The sequence below is a fragment of the Ursus americanus genome, chromosome 15 (genome assembly GCF_024610735.1).
Source record: "Ursus americanus isolate L20-20 chromosome 15, mUrsAme1.1.p, whole genome shotgun sequence".
NCBI classification, from domain to species: Eukaryota; Metazoa; Chordata; class Mammalia; order Carnivora; family Ursidae; genus Ursus; species Ursus americanus.
In genome coordinates this window covers 9,216,360-9,234,377 of record NC_142141.1, presented here as the reverse complement: position 1 = coordinate 9,234,377, position 18,018 = coordinate 9,216,360, and the positions used below count along the sequence as shown (strand labels likewise).

The 18,018-nt window shown below is 50.7% G+C and overlaps 1 protein-coding gene across 8 annotated transcripts in view; it reads left to right on the top strand.

The window, feature by feature from the left end:
* The window catches only part of WWC1 (WW and C2 domain containing 1), a 151,975-nt gene that overhangs the window by 131,341 nt on the left and 2,616 nt on the right, over positions 1-18,018 (top strand). For 4 of the 8 annotated variants that reach the window (XM_087867817.1, XM_045792062.2, XM_045792068.2 and 1 more), the window contains 5 exons: positions 195-286; positions 6,384-6,546; positions 7,806-7,970; positions 13,182-13,274; positions 16,520-16,789. In XM_087867817.1, the coding sequence (XP_087723943.1) occupies positions 195-286; positions 6,384-6,546; positions 7,806-7,970; positions 13,182-13,274; positions 16,520-16,789 (783 nt within the window). The remainder of the gene's footprint in view (positions 1-194; positions 287-6,383; positions 6,547-7,805; positions 7,971-13,181; positions 13,275-16,519; positions 16,790-18,018) is intronic. The other 4 variants (XM_045792064.2, XM_045792066.2, XM_045792065.2 and 1 more) reach the window with 4 other exon arrangements.

Here is an 18,018-nt window from a genome sequence, read left to right as displayed (position 1 = left end):
CCATGAATACAGGGGTAATTCTCAGGAGAACTGCCAGCTAAAGGAACTGAGTGCTGTTTTGCAGTTTATAAGTGACCGTGGAGCAAGATGCTTACCCACTCAATCCACGGGGAGGGTCACACTCTGAGCTGATTCTTGCCAGGTGAGGTGGCTCCAGTGGTAGCAGATGAAGCTATGGGCCTTTGTCCCCACAGGATGCCGTGTCTGCTCTGTTGGAACAGACAGCAGTGGAGCTGGAGAAGCGGCAGGAGGGAAGGAGCAACACACAGACCCTGGAAGACAGCTGGTAAGTGAGGGCTCCCCTGGGCCTCTGGAACTGATCTGGTATGGACCTGGACACCAGAATGAGATGCCCAAACTCCAGGGCAACCAAGAGAAGTGTTCCCCTGGGAAAACTGAAAACCTCTCTCCTCACGGGTTCTCTGCAGGCAACAAGGCAGTGCAACTGACCCTCGAACAACACGGGCTACGGGCACCGAACCACTGCACGTCGAAAATCCACATAGAAATTTTGACTCCCCCAAAACTTCACTACCAACAGTCTACTGTTGACCAGAAGTCTTACCAATAACATAAACAGTCCATTAATACATACTTAGTATGTTATATGTATGATATACTGTTTTCTTACAATAGAGTAAGGTAGGAAAAAAATGGTTTTTTAAAATTTCTTTTTAAAGATTCTATTTCTTTGAGAGAGAGACAGTGAATGAGCACAAGTAGGGGAGCGGCAGTGGGAGAGGGAGAAGCAAGTCCCTCTCGCTGAGTGGGGAGCCCGATGAGGGGCTCCATCCCAGAACACTGGGATCATGACCTGAGCCAAAGGCAGATGTTTAACCAACTGAGCCACCCAGGCGCCCCTAGAAAAAAAAATGTTAAGGAAATCATAAGGAAGAGAAGATATGTATACAGCACTGTAGTATATTTACCCCCCCAAAAAAAAATCCATCTGTAAGTGGACCCGTGCAGCCCAAACCCGTGTTGTTCCAAGATCAACTGTATACAGTCTGGTATGATGGCTCCCAGAATTTTTTCCCAACTGGTCATTTTGATCTATAAATCAATTGTGCTAGTCCACATATTAGTGTCTGCATTTATTCACATTTATTTTGGTAAAAAAAAAATTTTCTATTACTATATATTGAAAGTAAGTATCATGTGCCATAAACCGAAGACGTTACAATAAGGAATTGCATTTGACTGCTAGGAACGGAGGGTAGAAATAACAGGCTTAAATAAGAGAGTTTCTTTCGTTGTTACTTAAAAAGAAGAATGGGAAGAAGCAGTCTCAGGCTCATCTGTCAGCTCATGGTGTTGCTGGAAACCCAGGCTCCTCCTCTCCTTCCGCTTTGCTCTTCTTACTGGGTGACTGCCATCACCGAGGCTGCTTTATAGCTCAAAATGGCTGCTGAGTCACCAGCCATCAGGCAGGCATCAGAAAAAAGGAAAGATGAAAGATGTGCCTGTCTGACTTTTAACCACGGAGCATTCCTCAGAGTCCCACCCAGCAATTTCTGCTTGATTCTCATTGGCTGAGCTTAGCCATGTGGCCTACCCAACTGCAAGGGAGGCTGGGAAATGGGGTCTGTGAAGTCGGGTATAAAAATCAGCGTTCTGGGACGCCTGGGTGGCGCAGTTGTTAAGCGTCTGCCTTCAGCTCAGAGCGTGATTCCGGCATTCTGGGATCGAGCCCCACATCAGGCTCCTCCGCTAGGAGCCTGCTTCTTCCTCTCACATTCCCCCTGCTGTGTTCCCTCTCTGCTGACTCTCTGTCCAATAAATAAATAAAAATAAAATCTTTAAAAAAAAAAAAATCAGGGTTCTGTTACCAAGGAAGAAAGCGGAAGTGGGTCCTGGATAGGCTTTCAGCCAAGTCTGCCTCAGAAGGTAACTGGAAAATTAAATGTAATGAAAAGCAAGCAAGACTATAAAACCCACCTCGACATATTGCTCGCCCAGGCTCTGGGCCTGAGGTCTGCTCTCACTGTTAAACAGGGAGATTAGTCAGTGTTCAGCAATATTAAAGACATGCGTTGCAAGAGGGACTTCTCGGTGTCCAGAGGAGAACTGGAGACAGCTTTCTCTGCGCTTCGAGGCTGCTGAGTCTCCTGTGTCCCAAAAGATAGGTCTCCTCACACATTTAGGAAACAATAGTATAGACCAGAATTCAAACCTTAGCTTCGTCATGTTTTGGTCACCTTTGGCAAAGCATTTTTAATTTTTTTCTTGCAGTATGACACACTCACATAAAAGTTCCCCAGAGCGTACAGCTCAGTGAATTCTCAGAAACCCAAGTACCCATGTAACCAGCATCCAAATCCAGAAGCAGAGCATATCCGGCTCTCCAGAGCCCATAGTGGGCTTCCTCCTGGCCACTGCCCTCCACCGCAAGCCGCTGCTGTCAGGCGAGTCATTCTAACCCTGTCTGAGCCCCATCTGGAAAAGCAGGGTGCCACAGCGACTTACTGCAGAGGGCTGAAGGGAAAGTCACCGTGAGGAGGAGAAAGCGGGAAGCTCGTGGTGGGCGCCCGGTAGATGGTAGGAATGAGCACTCGGCAAATGAGAAGGAAGCCTGCTAACTACCAGCTGGGAAGAGAGAAGACAAATCCCAGCTCAGAAATGACCAGAGCCTGTGAATTTGCCCTTCGGGAGGAAGTACAGCTGGGCTTTCGTGCACCTGCTCTGAATTCAGCCAGCCAGGGATTGGGAGTCTTGCTCAGTCAGCTTCCTGTGGGATCCTAGGTCTGGGTGAGGCCTGAGCGTCAATGAGTTTTTAAAGCTCCCTGGGTCACCCTTATGTGCAGCTAGGGCTGACCACCATGGCTCTAAACCTCTGTTTCCGCCTCCATGAGGTACGGATTTCAGGAGTGGCCACGACACATGGGACGTTTTGTAGGCTCAGTAGAATTATGCATGATAAGCACAGCACAGACTGTGTCCCACAGGAAGCACTCAGTAGCTCTTCTGTGTAATTCTGTTACAGTCCTGGTTATACATTTGGTCTCAGAAAGGGCCTTTCCATAGTGTCTTTTCCTCCAGGGGTCAGCAAATATTTTCTGGAAAGGGCCAGATAGTAAATGTCTGCTTTATGGGCTCTGCGGGTCCTGGTACATCTATTCATCTCTGCGGTTGTGCTGTGAAAGGAGCCCTCGATGGTACGTGCACCGACATGCCATTGAAGCTTCACTTATGGAGGCTGGAATTTGAATTTCATATAATTTGCACATGTCATGAAATACCATTCTCCTTTTGATATTTTTTTCAGCCATTTAAAAATATAAAACCCACTCATAGCTTGGGCTGTCCAAAACAGGCAGTGGGCTAGATATGGCCTGCAGCCCCACCCCTCTTTTACTCTTCTCCTTCACCATTTTATTTCTCCATGCGTTAAAGTGTAGGGCAAGGTTCCTGAATTTTTGTATGTTCATTTGTTTGTTTTAAGGCTTTCCCTAAACCATCACAATTTCTCTTTCCCTCTTTCTCTCTCCCTGTGTCCCTTTCTTCCTCTGTCTCTCCTCTCCCTTTCCATCCCTTCCTACCTGCCCTTGTCCTTCCTCTCTCCTCTCTCCCTCTCTCTCCGTCTCTGTGGCACACTGCTGGGCTGAGCTGGGCTGGGCTGTGCAAAGGTCTGATGCCGGAAATAGGCCCAGGACCTGTCTTCCAAAAACCCTGGCACAAGATCAGTAGTTTCTGCCAAATTCCAAGCTTGTGGTGAGACTTTTCAAGCCATCCCCTAGCAACTGCCTTCTGTTCTCTCTCCCTTTGCGGCCCCCTCTCTCCCCACCCCTGCCATTCAAACTTCCCTAGACACTGACTTACAAAGAAGACTGGGAATCCCAGAGCTGCTCTACTGAAGTAAATCCATCTGCAGCCGCCCTCCCCCCACACTGGAGGCTTCTTTTGGTCCTAGAATGTTAACTAGCTTTGCTGTGCCTGCTGCACTCCAGAGGCCTGTGTGGAGGTCCCCCAAAGACTGGCCCTCTGTTCCAATTTCCACTCCGTCTCTCTCAGCACCCAAGGGCCCGGGTGCCGTACTTACTCCCTCCTTTTCTTTGTTTAGGTTTCTTGAGTGCATATAATCACAAGCCTGGATTTTTTTACGATCCACAAGCAAAACAAAATTCAAAGAGTGTTCAAAAATATAAGAGACTGTAATCGCAGACAATGCTAGGGTGAAAATCCTGTGTTTGCCTTCTTGGGAACTTGTGTGTATGTGTGTGTGTCTAGGGCAGAGGTTGAGAAATGGCATTGCTGGGTCCCAGGGCATTATGTGCTTTATAGTTTAACAGGCATTGCAGCATAGTTCCCAGATCAGATTGCACTAGTAAATGCTCCCACCAGCAGTGATTCGGAGGACCCTTAAGCCTACACCGTCTCTGATGCTCAGTGTAATCGCACTTCAGTACTTAATCGAGAATAGGTGCGTGCTGTTTTGACAGCTACTGCTAACCTGACTTCAGAGTATAAATTGGCTGCCCCGCGGTACGCTCCCTGCAGGGTTATGCCTATTTCCCATGCCTTTGCCAGCACTTGATATTCTCTCATATCGATGTATTTTGCCACTCCAAAGGGTGAAGAGATGTTGTCTACTTTAATCATTTTTCTCCTGACCATTGAGATGATTTTTTCCTTTCTGGAAATATTTAGATCAGATTCATGGTCAAAAAGAAAAGACTTCCATAGTGGTGCAGCACTCAGTGGGGTAGGACTGATTGGATGGGAGACCTGGCTGCACCCCTTAGTGGTCCATGACACCAGACAGGGCCTAGAAACTCTCTGATTCCCAGCTTTTGAATCTGTAAAATGGAGACATTGATTGCTTTCACTGTTGGTGTAAGGCCTTAGCATGGCACCTGCTGCTTATTAAGCCTTCAGTAAATCCCGGTTAAGGTGACATCTGCGAAATTATTAGGGAGGTGCTCGTTGTGTGTTCCCATGTTTAATGGCCCTTTTATAAGTAGATCAAGGAGCTGTGGAGGCAAAGGAGGGAGAGCAAGGGGTGTCCATTAGCACTGGTCCCCATCTAAGGGCAGGGAGGTTTTAATCGTGGGGCTGTGGGGCTGGAGATCCAAGATCTTTTCTCCTCATCGGGAAAATCCCAAGGGAGACTTTATGCCTGTCCACAGTCTCACTGAGCCGGCTAACTGTCAGATTTCTCTGCTTTTGGCTGGAATTCCTTGAGCTCAGTATGGCAGCACTGTCTCCTGCTGATCGGAAGCCTGGTGATTATGTATGCCTTCGAGAAGATGGGACTAAAGATAAATTAGTAATCAACAAATGCAGCCCATTTGTCACAACAACTCCTCCCAACCCTAGAGTTCAAAGGGAAAGGATAATCATGAAAAGTATCATCAAAAATAAGCTCTCTTCAACAAATGGTGGCCAGAACACCACTGGATATCCATATAGGAAAAAATAGGGGTACCTGGGTGGCTCAGTTACGCGTCTGCCTTCGGCTCAGGTCATGATCCGGGTGTCCTGGGATCAAGCTTCACATTGGGCTCCTTGCTCAGTGGGGAGCCTGCCTTCTCCCTCTCCCTCTGTGTTCTAGCTCTCTCCCAAGTAAATGAAAAAAAAATCTTAAAGAAAAAAAAAAAAGGAGCGGGGTGCCAGGGTGGCTCAGTCAGTTAAGCATCTGCCTTCGGCTCAGATCATAGTCCCAGAGTCCTGGGATTGAGCCCCACATCGGACTCCCTGCTCAGCAGGGAGTCTGCTTCTCCCTCTGCCCCCGCTCCGTCTCGTGCTTATGTTCTCTCTCTCTGAAATAAATAAAATCTTTAAAAAAAAAAAAAAGAAGAAGAAGCTTTATTCATAGTCGCCAAGAAATGGAAGCCTTTCAAATGTTCCCCACCAGATAGATGAATAGCTATATGAATTGTGATGTATCCGTTCCATTGAGAATGCCACTCGGCAATGGAAGGGGGTGAACTGTTGATACAGTCACCAACATAGTTGAATGTTAGAAACTTTAGATGGAGGGGTGAAGCCAGAGACAAAAGAACACATACTGTCTGATTCCATGTCTACGAAATGCTAGAAAACTCCATCTGTAGTGACAGAAAGCTGATCAGTGGTGGGCTGGAGGAAGGGAAAGGTTAAACAGGAAAGGGTACAAGAAACCTCTTGGGGTAAAGGAATGTTCTGTACATCGAGTGTGGTAGTAGTTACACTGGGGATACATGGGTGGGGGATACGTTGGTCAAATGAAACTGTACAATGAAAATGCCTTGTGTTGTTCGTCAATTAGACCTCACTGATTTTTTTGTTTAAGTGTGTCCTTAACTGTGAAAAGGCTTGGGAGCCCTGCACTAGGTGCATTTAGAGGCAAGTGAGCAGATCGGAGTGGTCTCTGGGCAGGTAACCAAAGCTGTCTTTCATCACAGGAGGTACGACGAGACCAGCGAGAACGAAGCGGCCGAGGAGGAGGAGGAGGAGGAGGAGGAGGAGGAGGAGGAGGAGGAGGGAGAGGAGGAGGGAGAGGAGGGAGAGGAGGATGTTTTCGCTGAGAAAGCCTCATCTGATCGGGACGAGTGCCCAGCATTAAAGGTAGGCAGGGCCAGAGAGACCGGAAGGGATGTCTTGGGGAAATAGCCCTCGGTGCCTGAGTCCAGGCATTCCAGAAAGGCTCCTCCAGCCTCAGGGGACAGGCCCTCGGAATGGGGTGACCTGCAGAAGGTTGTATGGGAGCGTCCCTGCCTGTACTTCAGGGCATCTCAGTGACAGTAAAAGGGGAGAGGCTGGCTCTCCCCTCCTCTCTCCTGCCCTCTGCAGCTCCCGTTTCTCTGCACTGACCTCCAACTCTGTAGCCAGAGGGGTCTGGGTTCAGGTGCTGGCTCTGCTGCTCTCTCGCTGTGTAGTCCTAGGCGGGTGACTTCATCCCTTCCAGCCTTCATTTCCTCATCTCTAAAATGGATACAATAATACCAACCTTGCAGACAGGTTCTCAGGTTTCAAAGGAATGTATTTCTTTCTTTGGATCTGCCCAAAGTACAATAGGAAAAAGGAGTCCAGTCAAGTTCCCCTCGCCACCTCCTTTCCTGCTGCGCTAGGGTTACACACGATAACTAGATTCACTCTCCATAGAGATCTCTCTGTCTTTTCCACTGGCAGGAAAGAGAGCACCCCATTGTGTGCGAGCAGGGCCCCTGGGGCTGGAGCTGTGGGTTGCACACTGCACAAAGGTGCCTGGCCAAGAGGGGCTGGTGAAGAACCTAGGGTCATCTTCCAACTGCTCCACACCCAGAGGAGTCTTTTTGCAGTCTCTCCAGCCAAAAGGGGTGCCTTTTTCAAAATTACACAAAGGCACTGTAGGCTACCAGGGCCCTGCATTCAGGTGTTCTTGTTTGTTCGTCTTTTGCTGGTGACCGCTGTAAAAGGGCAGTAGAAAACCTGCTCCCTGAGTTGAAAGACTGGGATTTGCACATTGCCTCCATAATTCCGGCGAAGCATCTGCAGTTCTGGGCTGAAGCACTGGAGGCCTTGGGTGTGGCTTTGTCAAAATGTGGTTGGCATTGATGTCTTGAGGATATGAAGTCAAGGACATCCGTCCATATACTGCTCACGTGAGCTTGTTTGGAGACTGAATATGCTCCAACCCACATGGAGGAATAGGGGCCCAGCATTTGGGGCCTTGGGTGCTGCCCTGGCTGGCAGGGCTAGAGCCTACGAAGCCCCCAGCTCTGTCTGTGGATCAAAGGCCAGGTGACAGGAGTGGGGAGCAGCTGGGAGTCTGCCCCTTGAGTCTCGGCTGGGTGGCCGAGACAGTATGGATACGAGTGGCCTCAAAGCTCTGACTTCTTCTTCAGGTGGACAAGGAGACCAACACAGAGACCCCGGCCCCATCTCCCACAGTGGTGCGGCCCAAGGACCGCCGGGTGGGCGCACCATCCCCGGGGCCCTTTCTTCGAGGGAGCACCATCATCCGCTCTAAGACCTTCTCCCCAGGACCCCAAAGCCAGTATGTGTGCCGGGTAAGCAAATGCATGGTACTGCTTCCCTCCCAGAACACCTGCTTCCCGAGGAGTAGTGAGAGCCTTGGGCCTCCCAGGGTTCTGGGTGCAAATTTTGTGACTCTGACTTTGTCAGCTATCCTCAGGCAGGTTAACGCCTCGCTGCATGTGGAGCTAATACACTGACTTCGAAGGGTTGTTTTAGGGATCGAATTAGATAAAGTACAGGAGAAGCTTGGTAACCCGTACAAGGCCAACATTCTCTTTATCATTCCAACCAGCTCTCCCCTCCTTCTTCTTCACAGCTGGCCCTTCCCTTCTACATGATCACCTGCTGAGATCAGACTGACCCCTCACTGTCCCTGAGCGGGCATTTCTTCCCCACTTCCAGGGTGATCCTAGTGTGCAGCCGAGGGTTGCAAAAGGGCAACATGCCTGTACCATTTAGCCACAGGTTGGTTGGGTGGTTTTCATTGAACCTGTTGCTAACATTGAAAACTCAGGGAAGGCAATTAAAAATAAAATAAAAATGAAGAGATTTCATATAAAAGTCTAGTTTCTCTTGAAAAAAAGAAACTGCCCGCCCCCATGGCTGCACATTCTCCCCCGGCAGCAGTTGGCTGGAGCTAAGCAGTGGGCACAGCTGCCCTTAGATGATGGGAGAGGACGGGCTGTCAGGTTCACTCTGACCACCTGGCCCTCTTTTCCTGTTTTGGTTGCTAGCCTTCTCTTACAGGCTGCGCTAGAGTTGAGAAATCCTGCAGTAGACTTTTGCTCCCTCGTGCCTTTCCCTGTGTTTCCATCTCATTAGTCTACCCTTCCCTGGGCCGGCCTCCTTTTGTTCTAGTGTAAGTGGAGGGTTTGAGCACTTACCACGTCTGAAGGGGTCCTAGCCTTCCTCAGGGATGACACAGATATGACACATGCATACCTGACCTGAGTCTTGGGCTCCAGTGATGTGTCAACGTCCTTCCTTACCCTCTGCCATAGAGAACCAGCGAACATTAACTAGAAGCACACACAGAACCTTCCCTGTCTAGTGTTCCAATAAGTCATCATAGAAGGAGAAGCCCATGGAACCCAGCCTACATCATCAGCCTGCCACTTACCCATCTATTGTAATTCGGGAGGGAGAGGGGATATTGAGGGGCATTTTCAGTATCTGATATTCAGTAGCCACGGCCAAAATTATGGGATTGAGTTGAGAAGCTAATTTTTTCATAATATGGCAGTGTCACCAATGTATTGGCTACTTAGCAGTTATTCCCCCACAGAAACATCCCCCTAGTCCCTCCCAGAAATAACGTAAACCCCTCCCTTCTGTGTCACGCCTCTAGCTAATTGTTCGAGCTTGTAAGCGTCTGCACATCGGCTGCATATCTTGGGAAGGGTACAGCATTTCCTGAAGTCACTGAATGTAATATTGATGTTAGGGAATTCCCGAATCACAGGTGAAGAATCCTGCAGTTAAGCCAGCTCACAGCTGCAGAAGAGAAAAATCCAACTCATATTGCAAATGTGAATAATTTGAAGGATTCAGAAGAGCCCTTAAGATAATGGATGAAACCCTCTGGTTTGGGCAAAATTACCAGTTTTATGACTGTGCAGTGGAATTCAAACACAAAGTAAAGAATATTACTCATCATTCATCACCAGAAGAAATTAGTGTTTGATTCATTCTTTTTCATCAGAATTAGAATGCAGTTGTAATTTTGTCAGATGGAAGATAAAACTTTTGTAAAGTGTTTCCCTTTTCCAACTAAAGTTCAAAGTTTTTTTCCCCCAATGTTTACTATAAGATTCTGGTCCCATGTTTAGATGGACTCACCTTAAGTGGCCCTTTCCCAGGATTGGCATCTTCGAATAACCAGGAGCTCCGATGGTATTTATTAAGCATCTGTAACACACCTAGCACCATGGGGGGCCCTTCCCATGTTCATTATCTGGACCAGTTTCCAACCCTGCAAGCCTGCAAATTAAGAAATCCCCAGGCAGCGTGCATCCGATGCAACAGGCAGAAAGGGCCTTTCTTACAGCAAAGCCAAAGCGACATAAAGTAGAGAAGCAGTTACCATTAATTTTCATGGAAATTTCTTTTTTAGCATTCCCAGACCTAAAAAAAAAAACCTCTCTCAGGCTTTTCGGATACCTTAGGACACATCTCGCTAAAAGATGTGCAGCATAAATCAGTATGAAGCACAGGTGGTCACAGACTCGGTTCAGGCTGTGGGAGCTGGATGCTGAGAAGCTCAGCGTGTTTGGGAAAGGAGCGTGGTGGCGCCCCTCCCACTCGGGGTGCCGCTGCCTGCATAAGGGCTCGCTGCAAAACAGACCCTGAGCATTGTTTTATCTTTCGTCTTCTTCATTAAAGTGAAAATCCTCCCCGCATTTCTTTCAGCTAGCAAAAACAGTTACTAATGTGGGTCTTTTGTAAAAGCAAAGTAATGTCACGTGAACTTTCAGAAAGCAGGGATGCCTGTATTTTTCCTTTTTGCTTTCTGACTGTCCCACTTCAGCCCCAGGTTATCTCTTTCATGTAAAATCTTACTGAAGGCTGCAGGACGAAGCCAGTGGTACAATATCCTGAATTTTTTCCTATCATTTCCCCTAAAACTCTGTCAGCATATGGTCTAGTAACAACTTAACCCTCCATTTTGAACCCACAAAATGAGTATGACCAAATTCCCAACAGGAAGTATTGGGGTCTGGGCCCCAACCTACCCTCCAGTACACGGCCAGCTCCATGTTTCCTAGTCTGGGACTTATGGCACCCCACCTCCTCGTATCAAGGCCTATCCCAGTCAGGCTCTGAATGGAAGCAACAGAAACAGACTGCGAGCAATATAAACAGGAAAGAATCTTTTGGAAAGGAAGCCGAGTAATTCACATATGCACTGGAAGGGTTGGAAGGCTGCAGAACCAGCCTCAGAAATCAGAGGGGAAGAAGGCAGGCCAGACCCCAGCCAAAATCATCCCACAAAGCCAGGCAGGTGAGGATACTGCCAGCGCTGCCGCCGGGTTCAACACTGATACCTCCCCCAGCGGCTCCTGCCCTGCAGGGGGCCAGAGCAGCCCTGCCTGCTGCTGCCACCCCTCCCTCCCTTCCTGAGACCCTGACAGATATGGCATGCTCATGGAACCGTGCAAGTGGGCTCATCGAAAGTGAAAGGCAGGAACAGAGCACTGGATCAGCTAACCAGGTTGTGATTCAAAGCCTGGGGCAGTGGCCCCCAGGGGCAGAGGCTCGTCCTGTGCCTGCCTGTAGCTGCAAGCGAGGCCGGGAAAGGTAGACTCTGGCACTTCCAGCGTCCTTAATGGAAGGTGGGCTTTGTCTCCCACTGTGAATCCTAAGCTGGGGATTTCCCCACCCACGGGATGGACTTTGGGGTGCTAATCAGCAACTTTTCTCCACAAAATAGTGCATGTTTTCCGTGTCATCAAATCTCAGAAACAGCCCTGCAAGACAAATTGTGTTTACCCCATTTCACAGATGCGGAAACTGAGACTCAGAAAGTCAGAGCACTTTGCTCTAGGTCACGCAGCTTATTAGGTGCAAAGCCAGGAGTCTGACTGCAGAGCCCACAGCCTTTGTATGACTCGGGGCCACGGCCTGGAGGACTTCCTTTGCCCTCCCCTAGGCTGCCGGCCTGACGCCACACTTGTGCGTACCAGGTGTCCTCTGCTGGCTGTCTCCTTTTTTTGACCTTCAGAACTGCCTGTGTCATTTGGTTGGTTTCCCTGGATTGGGCCCCCCGCTGCACTCGAAGTCCACGAGCATAGGGACAATGTATGCAATTACACTCCCTCCAGCTCGCCACAGCCCCTGTGTATTCGACACCGACATGGTTCCCAGCGGTGCTGTCACATGCGTTGGTTGGCTCACCCTGACCTGATGAATACAGTCCTTCCAAAATTCTCATTCCTTAACTAGCTGCCTGTGACTGTCAACTATTTCACCTGTTCGTTCCTGGTTTCCCTGGTTCTTACATGGAAATATAACAGAGCAACAATACTCTCTACCGTGGCTGAGATTAAATGCAGCAAAACATCTTGACATTAGGAAGAGATAAGTTTAAGGATCTAATGTGGTTTTCATCACTCTTCTCTAACATCATCATTGACCCCTGAACAACTACAACCTAAGGATCAATTGTCCTGATGAGTGTGTCTAGTTGGGATGACACAGTCTGCAGGTGTCACCTTTGGAGCGGAGTAGTGTGGGACAAAGCCCCGTCCTGGTATGATACCCAGCCAGTGCGTTTGTACAGACCCACCCCAGTCAAGATGGTCCACCCCTCCATCTGTGCGTAGTTCCATTTCTGAGCCCTCCGTGCCTCCTGGGGGCCAGGAGAGGACTTGGCCTTACAGTCAAACTAACCAGACCTTGAACTCTTGTTCTGATGCCCACCAGCCTTGTGGTTTGTAAAGCTTCTTAATCTCCCTGGGCGTCCGTTCCCTTCATTAGGGCTGTCGGAGGGTTAAATGCAACTGCCCATAAAGCACACGGTACGCATCGTTAGGATCATGGCTGTCATTGTCTCTGGTTCTGACCCAGACTCTGCCTCCTGCAGTAGCTTTCGTCAGTTGCATCCCTGGGGTTGCCGTGTCCATCGACATCGCAGGACTATTAATAGCATTGTTACTGATAATCACCAATAACCACAAAAGTAACGGTGCAAACAGCTTCGCCGGAGAGAGCGGAGAAGTGAGCAGGCAGCTGCCAGAGCAAACGGGCTCCGCTGCCTCAGCCCATAGCGTTTGCACGGGCTCGCAGTTGTGACTCGAGGAAGAAGCCCCAGTCCTGCTGCCTGGGTTGTGCTGTCACCGCAGCCTCCCTCCCCGGTCCTCCTCGGTCGGGGGCGCGTTTGGTACAGAAGCATGGTATTGGCCCTCTGGGGAGAGTACAGATAACTGAGTGATGGAAGGGATTCCGAGGAGGGGAGCGCTCACCCAGCCTGTCTGCCCATCTTAGCTTGGACATTTCGTACACGTGTACCTTGCCCGTGGCTCTGTCTGAGCCGTAACGGCGGGCTGTACGGGTGACAGGGAAGAGTCCGGGAAAACAGGCCTCGGTGTGCTAGGTCCGGGGCCATTAGATCCTGGAGTCACACTGTGTGGCGTCAACCCCACGGTGCTGCCAACCGCATGGGAACCATGCCACCCTTCTGGCCGCCGCATACCTTCCAGATGTGCTCTAGTTCTCATTAACCTCCCGGGACTTTCCTCCTGCAGCTGAACCGAAGTGACAGCGACAGCTCCACGCTGTCCAAGAAGCCACCTTTTGTTCGAAACTCCCTGGAGCGGCGCAGCGTCCGGATGAAGCGGGTAAGACAGTCACCTCAGAGCTGTTCGTACGCCTGCGTCCCCATCGTCCCCCCAGGCACAGGCCCCGGTGTCTGACCGTCTCTTCTCTGCCACCGCTGTGAAGGAAGTTGCTTTGCAAGCATGATGGTGCTTAGAACTGTAGGGGCTGTGTCGGCACGGGGGAAGGTGCCAAGGTTAGTAAATGTAACATTATTATGACGACGACTAGGTTAGATCCGGAGTGTACGTATTGGCCTTGTCTTCCAGGGTAGAAATCAAAGTCACTAAGAACTAACCAGCTCAGGGTGTCCCCGTCGCTGCTGGAAGCCTGCCTCTCGCGCGACTCTGCTCAGCGTGTCATCCAGCTGAGGGAGCAAAGGTTCTGACAGCCCTCCCTGCTGGCGGAGAAGCCAGATACCTCCAAGCCGCCACGAGTAGCGGGGAGGTGCAGAGGGACTTCTCTCAGTCTGGCTGCAAAAGCACCGGGAAGAGGCCACAAGCTGCCTTTGAGAGAAACCTCCCCTTGCCTTCTGGAGACTTGGCTCAGAGATCGGGGCGGCGCGGTGGCAGGCAGAGGGTGGACTCCTGTGAGGGGACAGAGCTGCCGGAGATGCAGGCGGGCCCTTCCCACTCCGGGCCGTCGGCACAGACAGACTTTACCGCAGTTCTGAGCAGTTGGCAGAACCAGAAGAAGCAGGAGATGGAACGTCAGAAAGATAAGTAAAGAGAGCAAAACAAAAAGAACGCGCAGGGCGAGAGTGCCCACAGCCCCAAGCAGGGGAGGGCTCCTCCGCACCTCCGGCAGACCTGCTGCTGACAGCAGAAGCAGGAGTAGGTCCTTTGTCTGTCACCACCATCCCCAAGTCTCCAGAACTAGAGAGTGCAAGAGAAAGGAAGCCACACAGAAGAGGGTGTACGTGGTTGGCTGCAGGGGACTGTGGACATGGCCTCCAGTGAGAGATGGCCAACTGCCGGCCTGGGGTCCCCCTCCTCCACCCCTGTCGGCTGGGGAGGTTATTGACAACGCACATTTCCCAGGCCGTGCTCCCAGACAGTCTCATTCAGGCCGCAGGGGTGGGATCCTGGAAACTGCATGTTAATAAGCTCCCTGCAGGATTCTGGAGCAGGTGTTCCGTGATCTACTTCCGGAGAAAAGCCTCTGGAAGCACCTGCTTACCCCCCTTGCACTGCTGCATTGCTGTCAAGACGGGCTCCCACAATTGGCCCTTCCTCCCCTCTTCTTCTCAGCCACGGGGAGGACTTCCTGAGAGAGCCCTTGATAGATGGATCTGAGCATACATTTCCGTCAGGCCCTGACTGTGACTTGAGACACAGGGGAGTCCGGAGGCTGGGCCGGGGTGCTTGAGCACTCCGTCCTTCTTCCACTCCGTGCCTGAGCTTTGTCTCTGCTTCAGCCTGTCCAGGCAAGTTTCCAGGACTGGGCATCAGTCTGAACAAAGCACCTCCATTTGTTAGTCTGAGAACTGGAGTCACAGAGATCCCTCAGCTGGATGTCCTGGCCCTGCTCATTTACGAGCACAGACTAGACGGGGCTCTCCCTGGAAGGGCATTACAGAACTGGTGCACTGAGCTGCTCCACAGCCCACAAGGGTGCTTGCCAGCCTTAACCGAGGGCAGCTCTCCCAGTAATCTTTTATGTACCGTTTCTCAAATCCGTCTATCAGCCCTTGTGTGTTTTCTGTCGCTGCATAACAAATCACAGCCCACTTAGCTTAAAATAGTACCAATTCGGTATCTCGTAGTGTCCACAGGTCAGGCGTTCAGGCACAGGTTAGCTGGATCCTCTCGGGCTCTCACCAGGCTCACATCTAGGTGCTGGCTGACTGCATCCTCCTGTGGAAGCTTGCGTAGGGAGAGAGTCCCTTCCAGGCTCCCTCGGGACATTGGCAGAATCCCTTGTCTTGTGTTTTCTTGCTAGCTGCAGGCCAGGGGCTGCTCACAGCACCCAGAGGTCATTCTTAGGCCCTTCCCATGTGGCTCTCTCCACAATACACGTTGTGTCTTCAAGGCCAGCAGGAGATCTGTTTCCAAGAAGGGCCTAGTTCACCTTTTTGGGGCTCACTGGATTGGGTCAGGCCCCCCCAGGAACATCTCCCCTTTGATTAACTCAAAGTCAACGATGAGTTACTTAATCATGGGAGTGCTATCCCATGATATTCATAGGCCACCCTTCCAACACTGAAGAGGAGGGCATTCTACGGGCATGTATGTTGGAGGTGGGAATCTCGGGGCCAACTTAGAATTCTGTCTTGCTTAGTCATTTAGTTATAATCATTACTGTTTTTTGATCGAGAAGCAGAGTAAATGGTCGCATTACTCAGGCTCTTTTACATACAGATAACTGAAGAACTCAAATATAGCTTGAAAATGCAAGAGGGAATTTACTGGCTCATTTAATGGAAAACCCCAGAATGTTGGACTACCTTCAGGCATGAATTGAGCCTTTGTTGAGACAATGTCATCAAGCCTCAGTCCCCCTCTCCTGGTACTGCTCCCCCAGATAGCTTAATTCTTAAAAAGGGTCACCCCAGATGGTGGGAAAGATGGCCATGATCAGTTCCAGGTTTATCTCTTGCTGGCTTCGTAACCTCTGTGTAAAGACTTTCTTCCAAGGAGCTCAGCAAAAGTGCCAGAACTGAAGGTTATTGGCTGGGCTTAGCCAACATACTCACCCCTGAAGCGGTCACTGAGGTTCTGACTGTCCGGGTTCGGGTCACATTCCTGTCCCTGAAGTCCCCCGTGAGCCACCATGTGGCTGAGCGTGGGGGAGGAGTGGATCGTCCCCAAGGGAAGATGATCACTGGCTTCGCTGTTACTGTCAGACCAGGGGAGCGGGTGCGGGAGAAGCAGAAACAACGGATGTCCCTTATGGGAACATAAAGTCAGGAAGACATGATACCTGCTCTGAAGGGGGCGCAGACCTGCGCTGAGGAAACAACTTCAGAGCACGATCATGACAGGAACCCATTAACCAAGGATGACTGTTGAGGGCACTGAGAGCAGGGGAACCAGGCAGTGGGGGAGTGAGCGAGTAGTCTGGAGCCAACTGCCTGGGCTGGAATCTCAGCTGGGACGTAAAAATGCTCAATAAACATAGGCCACGGACCTGGGAGAAATCAAGGCAGGCTCTGGGGAGGGCGAGCCCCATGTTTGAAGGAGTGGAAGCCTGCAGAGGAACAAAGGGAGGGTTTGGGGGGCAGGTTGTTGGGGCTCACAGGACCCAGCCCTCTAATAACCAGACAAAGCTCTCCCTCCCCCCGCAGCCTTCATCAGTGAAATCCCTGCGCGCCGAGCGCCTGATCCGCACGTCACTGGACCTCGAGCTGGACCTGCAGGCGACCAGGACCTGGCACAGCCAGCTGACTCAGGAGATCTCGGTGCTGAAGGAGCTCAAGGAGCAGCTGGAACAAGCCAAGAGCCACGGGGAGAAGGAGCTGCCGCAGTGGGTGCGTGACGATGAGCGCTTCCGCCTGCTGCTGAGGATGCTGGAGAAGCGGGTGAGAGCCACGCAAGAGGCAAGGGAGGCGGCTCAGTCTGCCCTGGGGGACTGCCCAGTGCTGCAGGGGAGGGAGGCCAGAGCCCCGAACAGGGCCGACCCGCCTGTGACCCACTAAAGAGTGTTCCCAGGGCCCCTCATTCCCAACAGCAGAACGATCCAGGAATCCCTTTGCCCAGGAAACATTAACAACTCTTGACCTGGCTGCCAGGCGCTTTTGCTGCATTGCCATGTTTATGTGTGCAAGGCCTTATTATTCACACTTTTATTCGTCAAACATTGGGCGCCTAATCTGCGCTGGGGCGCACACGTGAATAGAGTACGTCCCGAACACTGACCTGCCCCAGTGTCTGCTCATGCCGTCCCACAGAGGACGTATGTCCAAAGATACACGTTTGCACATGGAGGAAGTCCCTTCCTGCACGAGAACCCCCGAAGGCACCTCTCCGGGCCACCACCTAGGGCAGGGGGTCTAGAAGCAGCTAGCATCTAGACACTGTCCCTCAGCAGCACAGGACTGTCTGGGTCAGAAAGCCACAAAGCAGCAGCAGCTTCGGGTCCTTTATGGCCCTGGGGTTTATCTTATCTATGGCTAGCAGATGGTGCGGACACCTTCATGGGGTCTGCAAAGCTGGCAGTTTCTAAATGACTAAAAACAATCTGCTTGTTTGAGCTGTATTTAAAGCAATTGGATGCCTTAAAAATTTGACTTTGGCACCAGTGGGGTTGTGAGCTGACAGGTCCCGGTGTCATGAAAAAGGAACAAAAAGGGTCAATACACAGAGGCCGTCTTCAACTCGTTTATATATCTGCCCCTGCTGGACTGTCACCCATGGCCGGAATGGCCTCTGCTAGTTTTCTCTGCACACAGCCCAACAGTGCCCCTTGCAGAGGGCACCTGCCTGCATTGTTGGGAGAGCTGTTAGCTGAAGCTGCAGCTCTTGGGGCCGGTGATGATGCCTTAGTGGGGGAGGTGGTGGTGCGCTTCTGAGGCCTGGACTAGCTGGGGGCTTCAAATGGACTCCGGTAATGCAAGAGTTCCAGAAATGTTGATTTCTTACTAATTTATTACTTTTACCCTGTATACTTATAATAGATAAATTCTTAGAAAGAAAGAGAAAGGAAAGGAAAGGAAAGGAAAGGAAAGGAAAGGAAAGGAAAGGAAAGGAAAGGAAAGGAAAGGAAAGAGGGAGAGAGAAAGCCTGACCTCTCAAATAGCAAAAGAAGAGTACATGCCTGACTATCTGA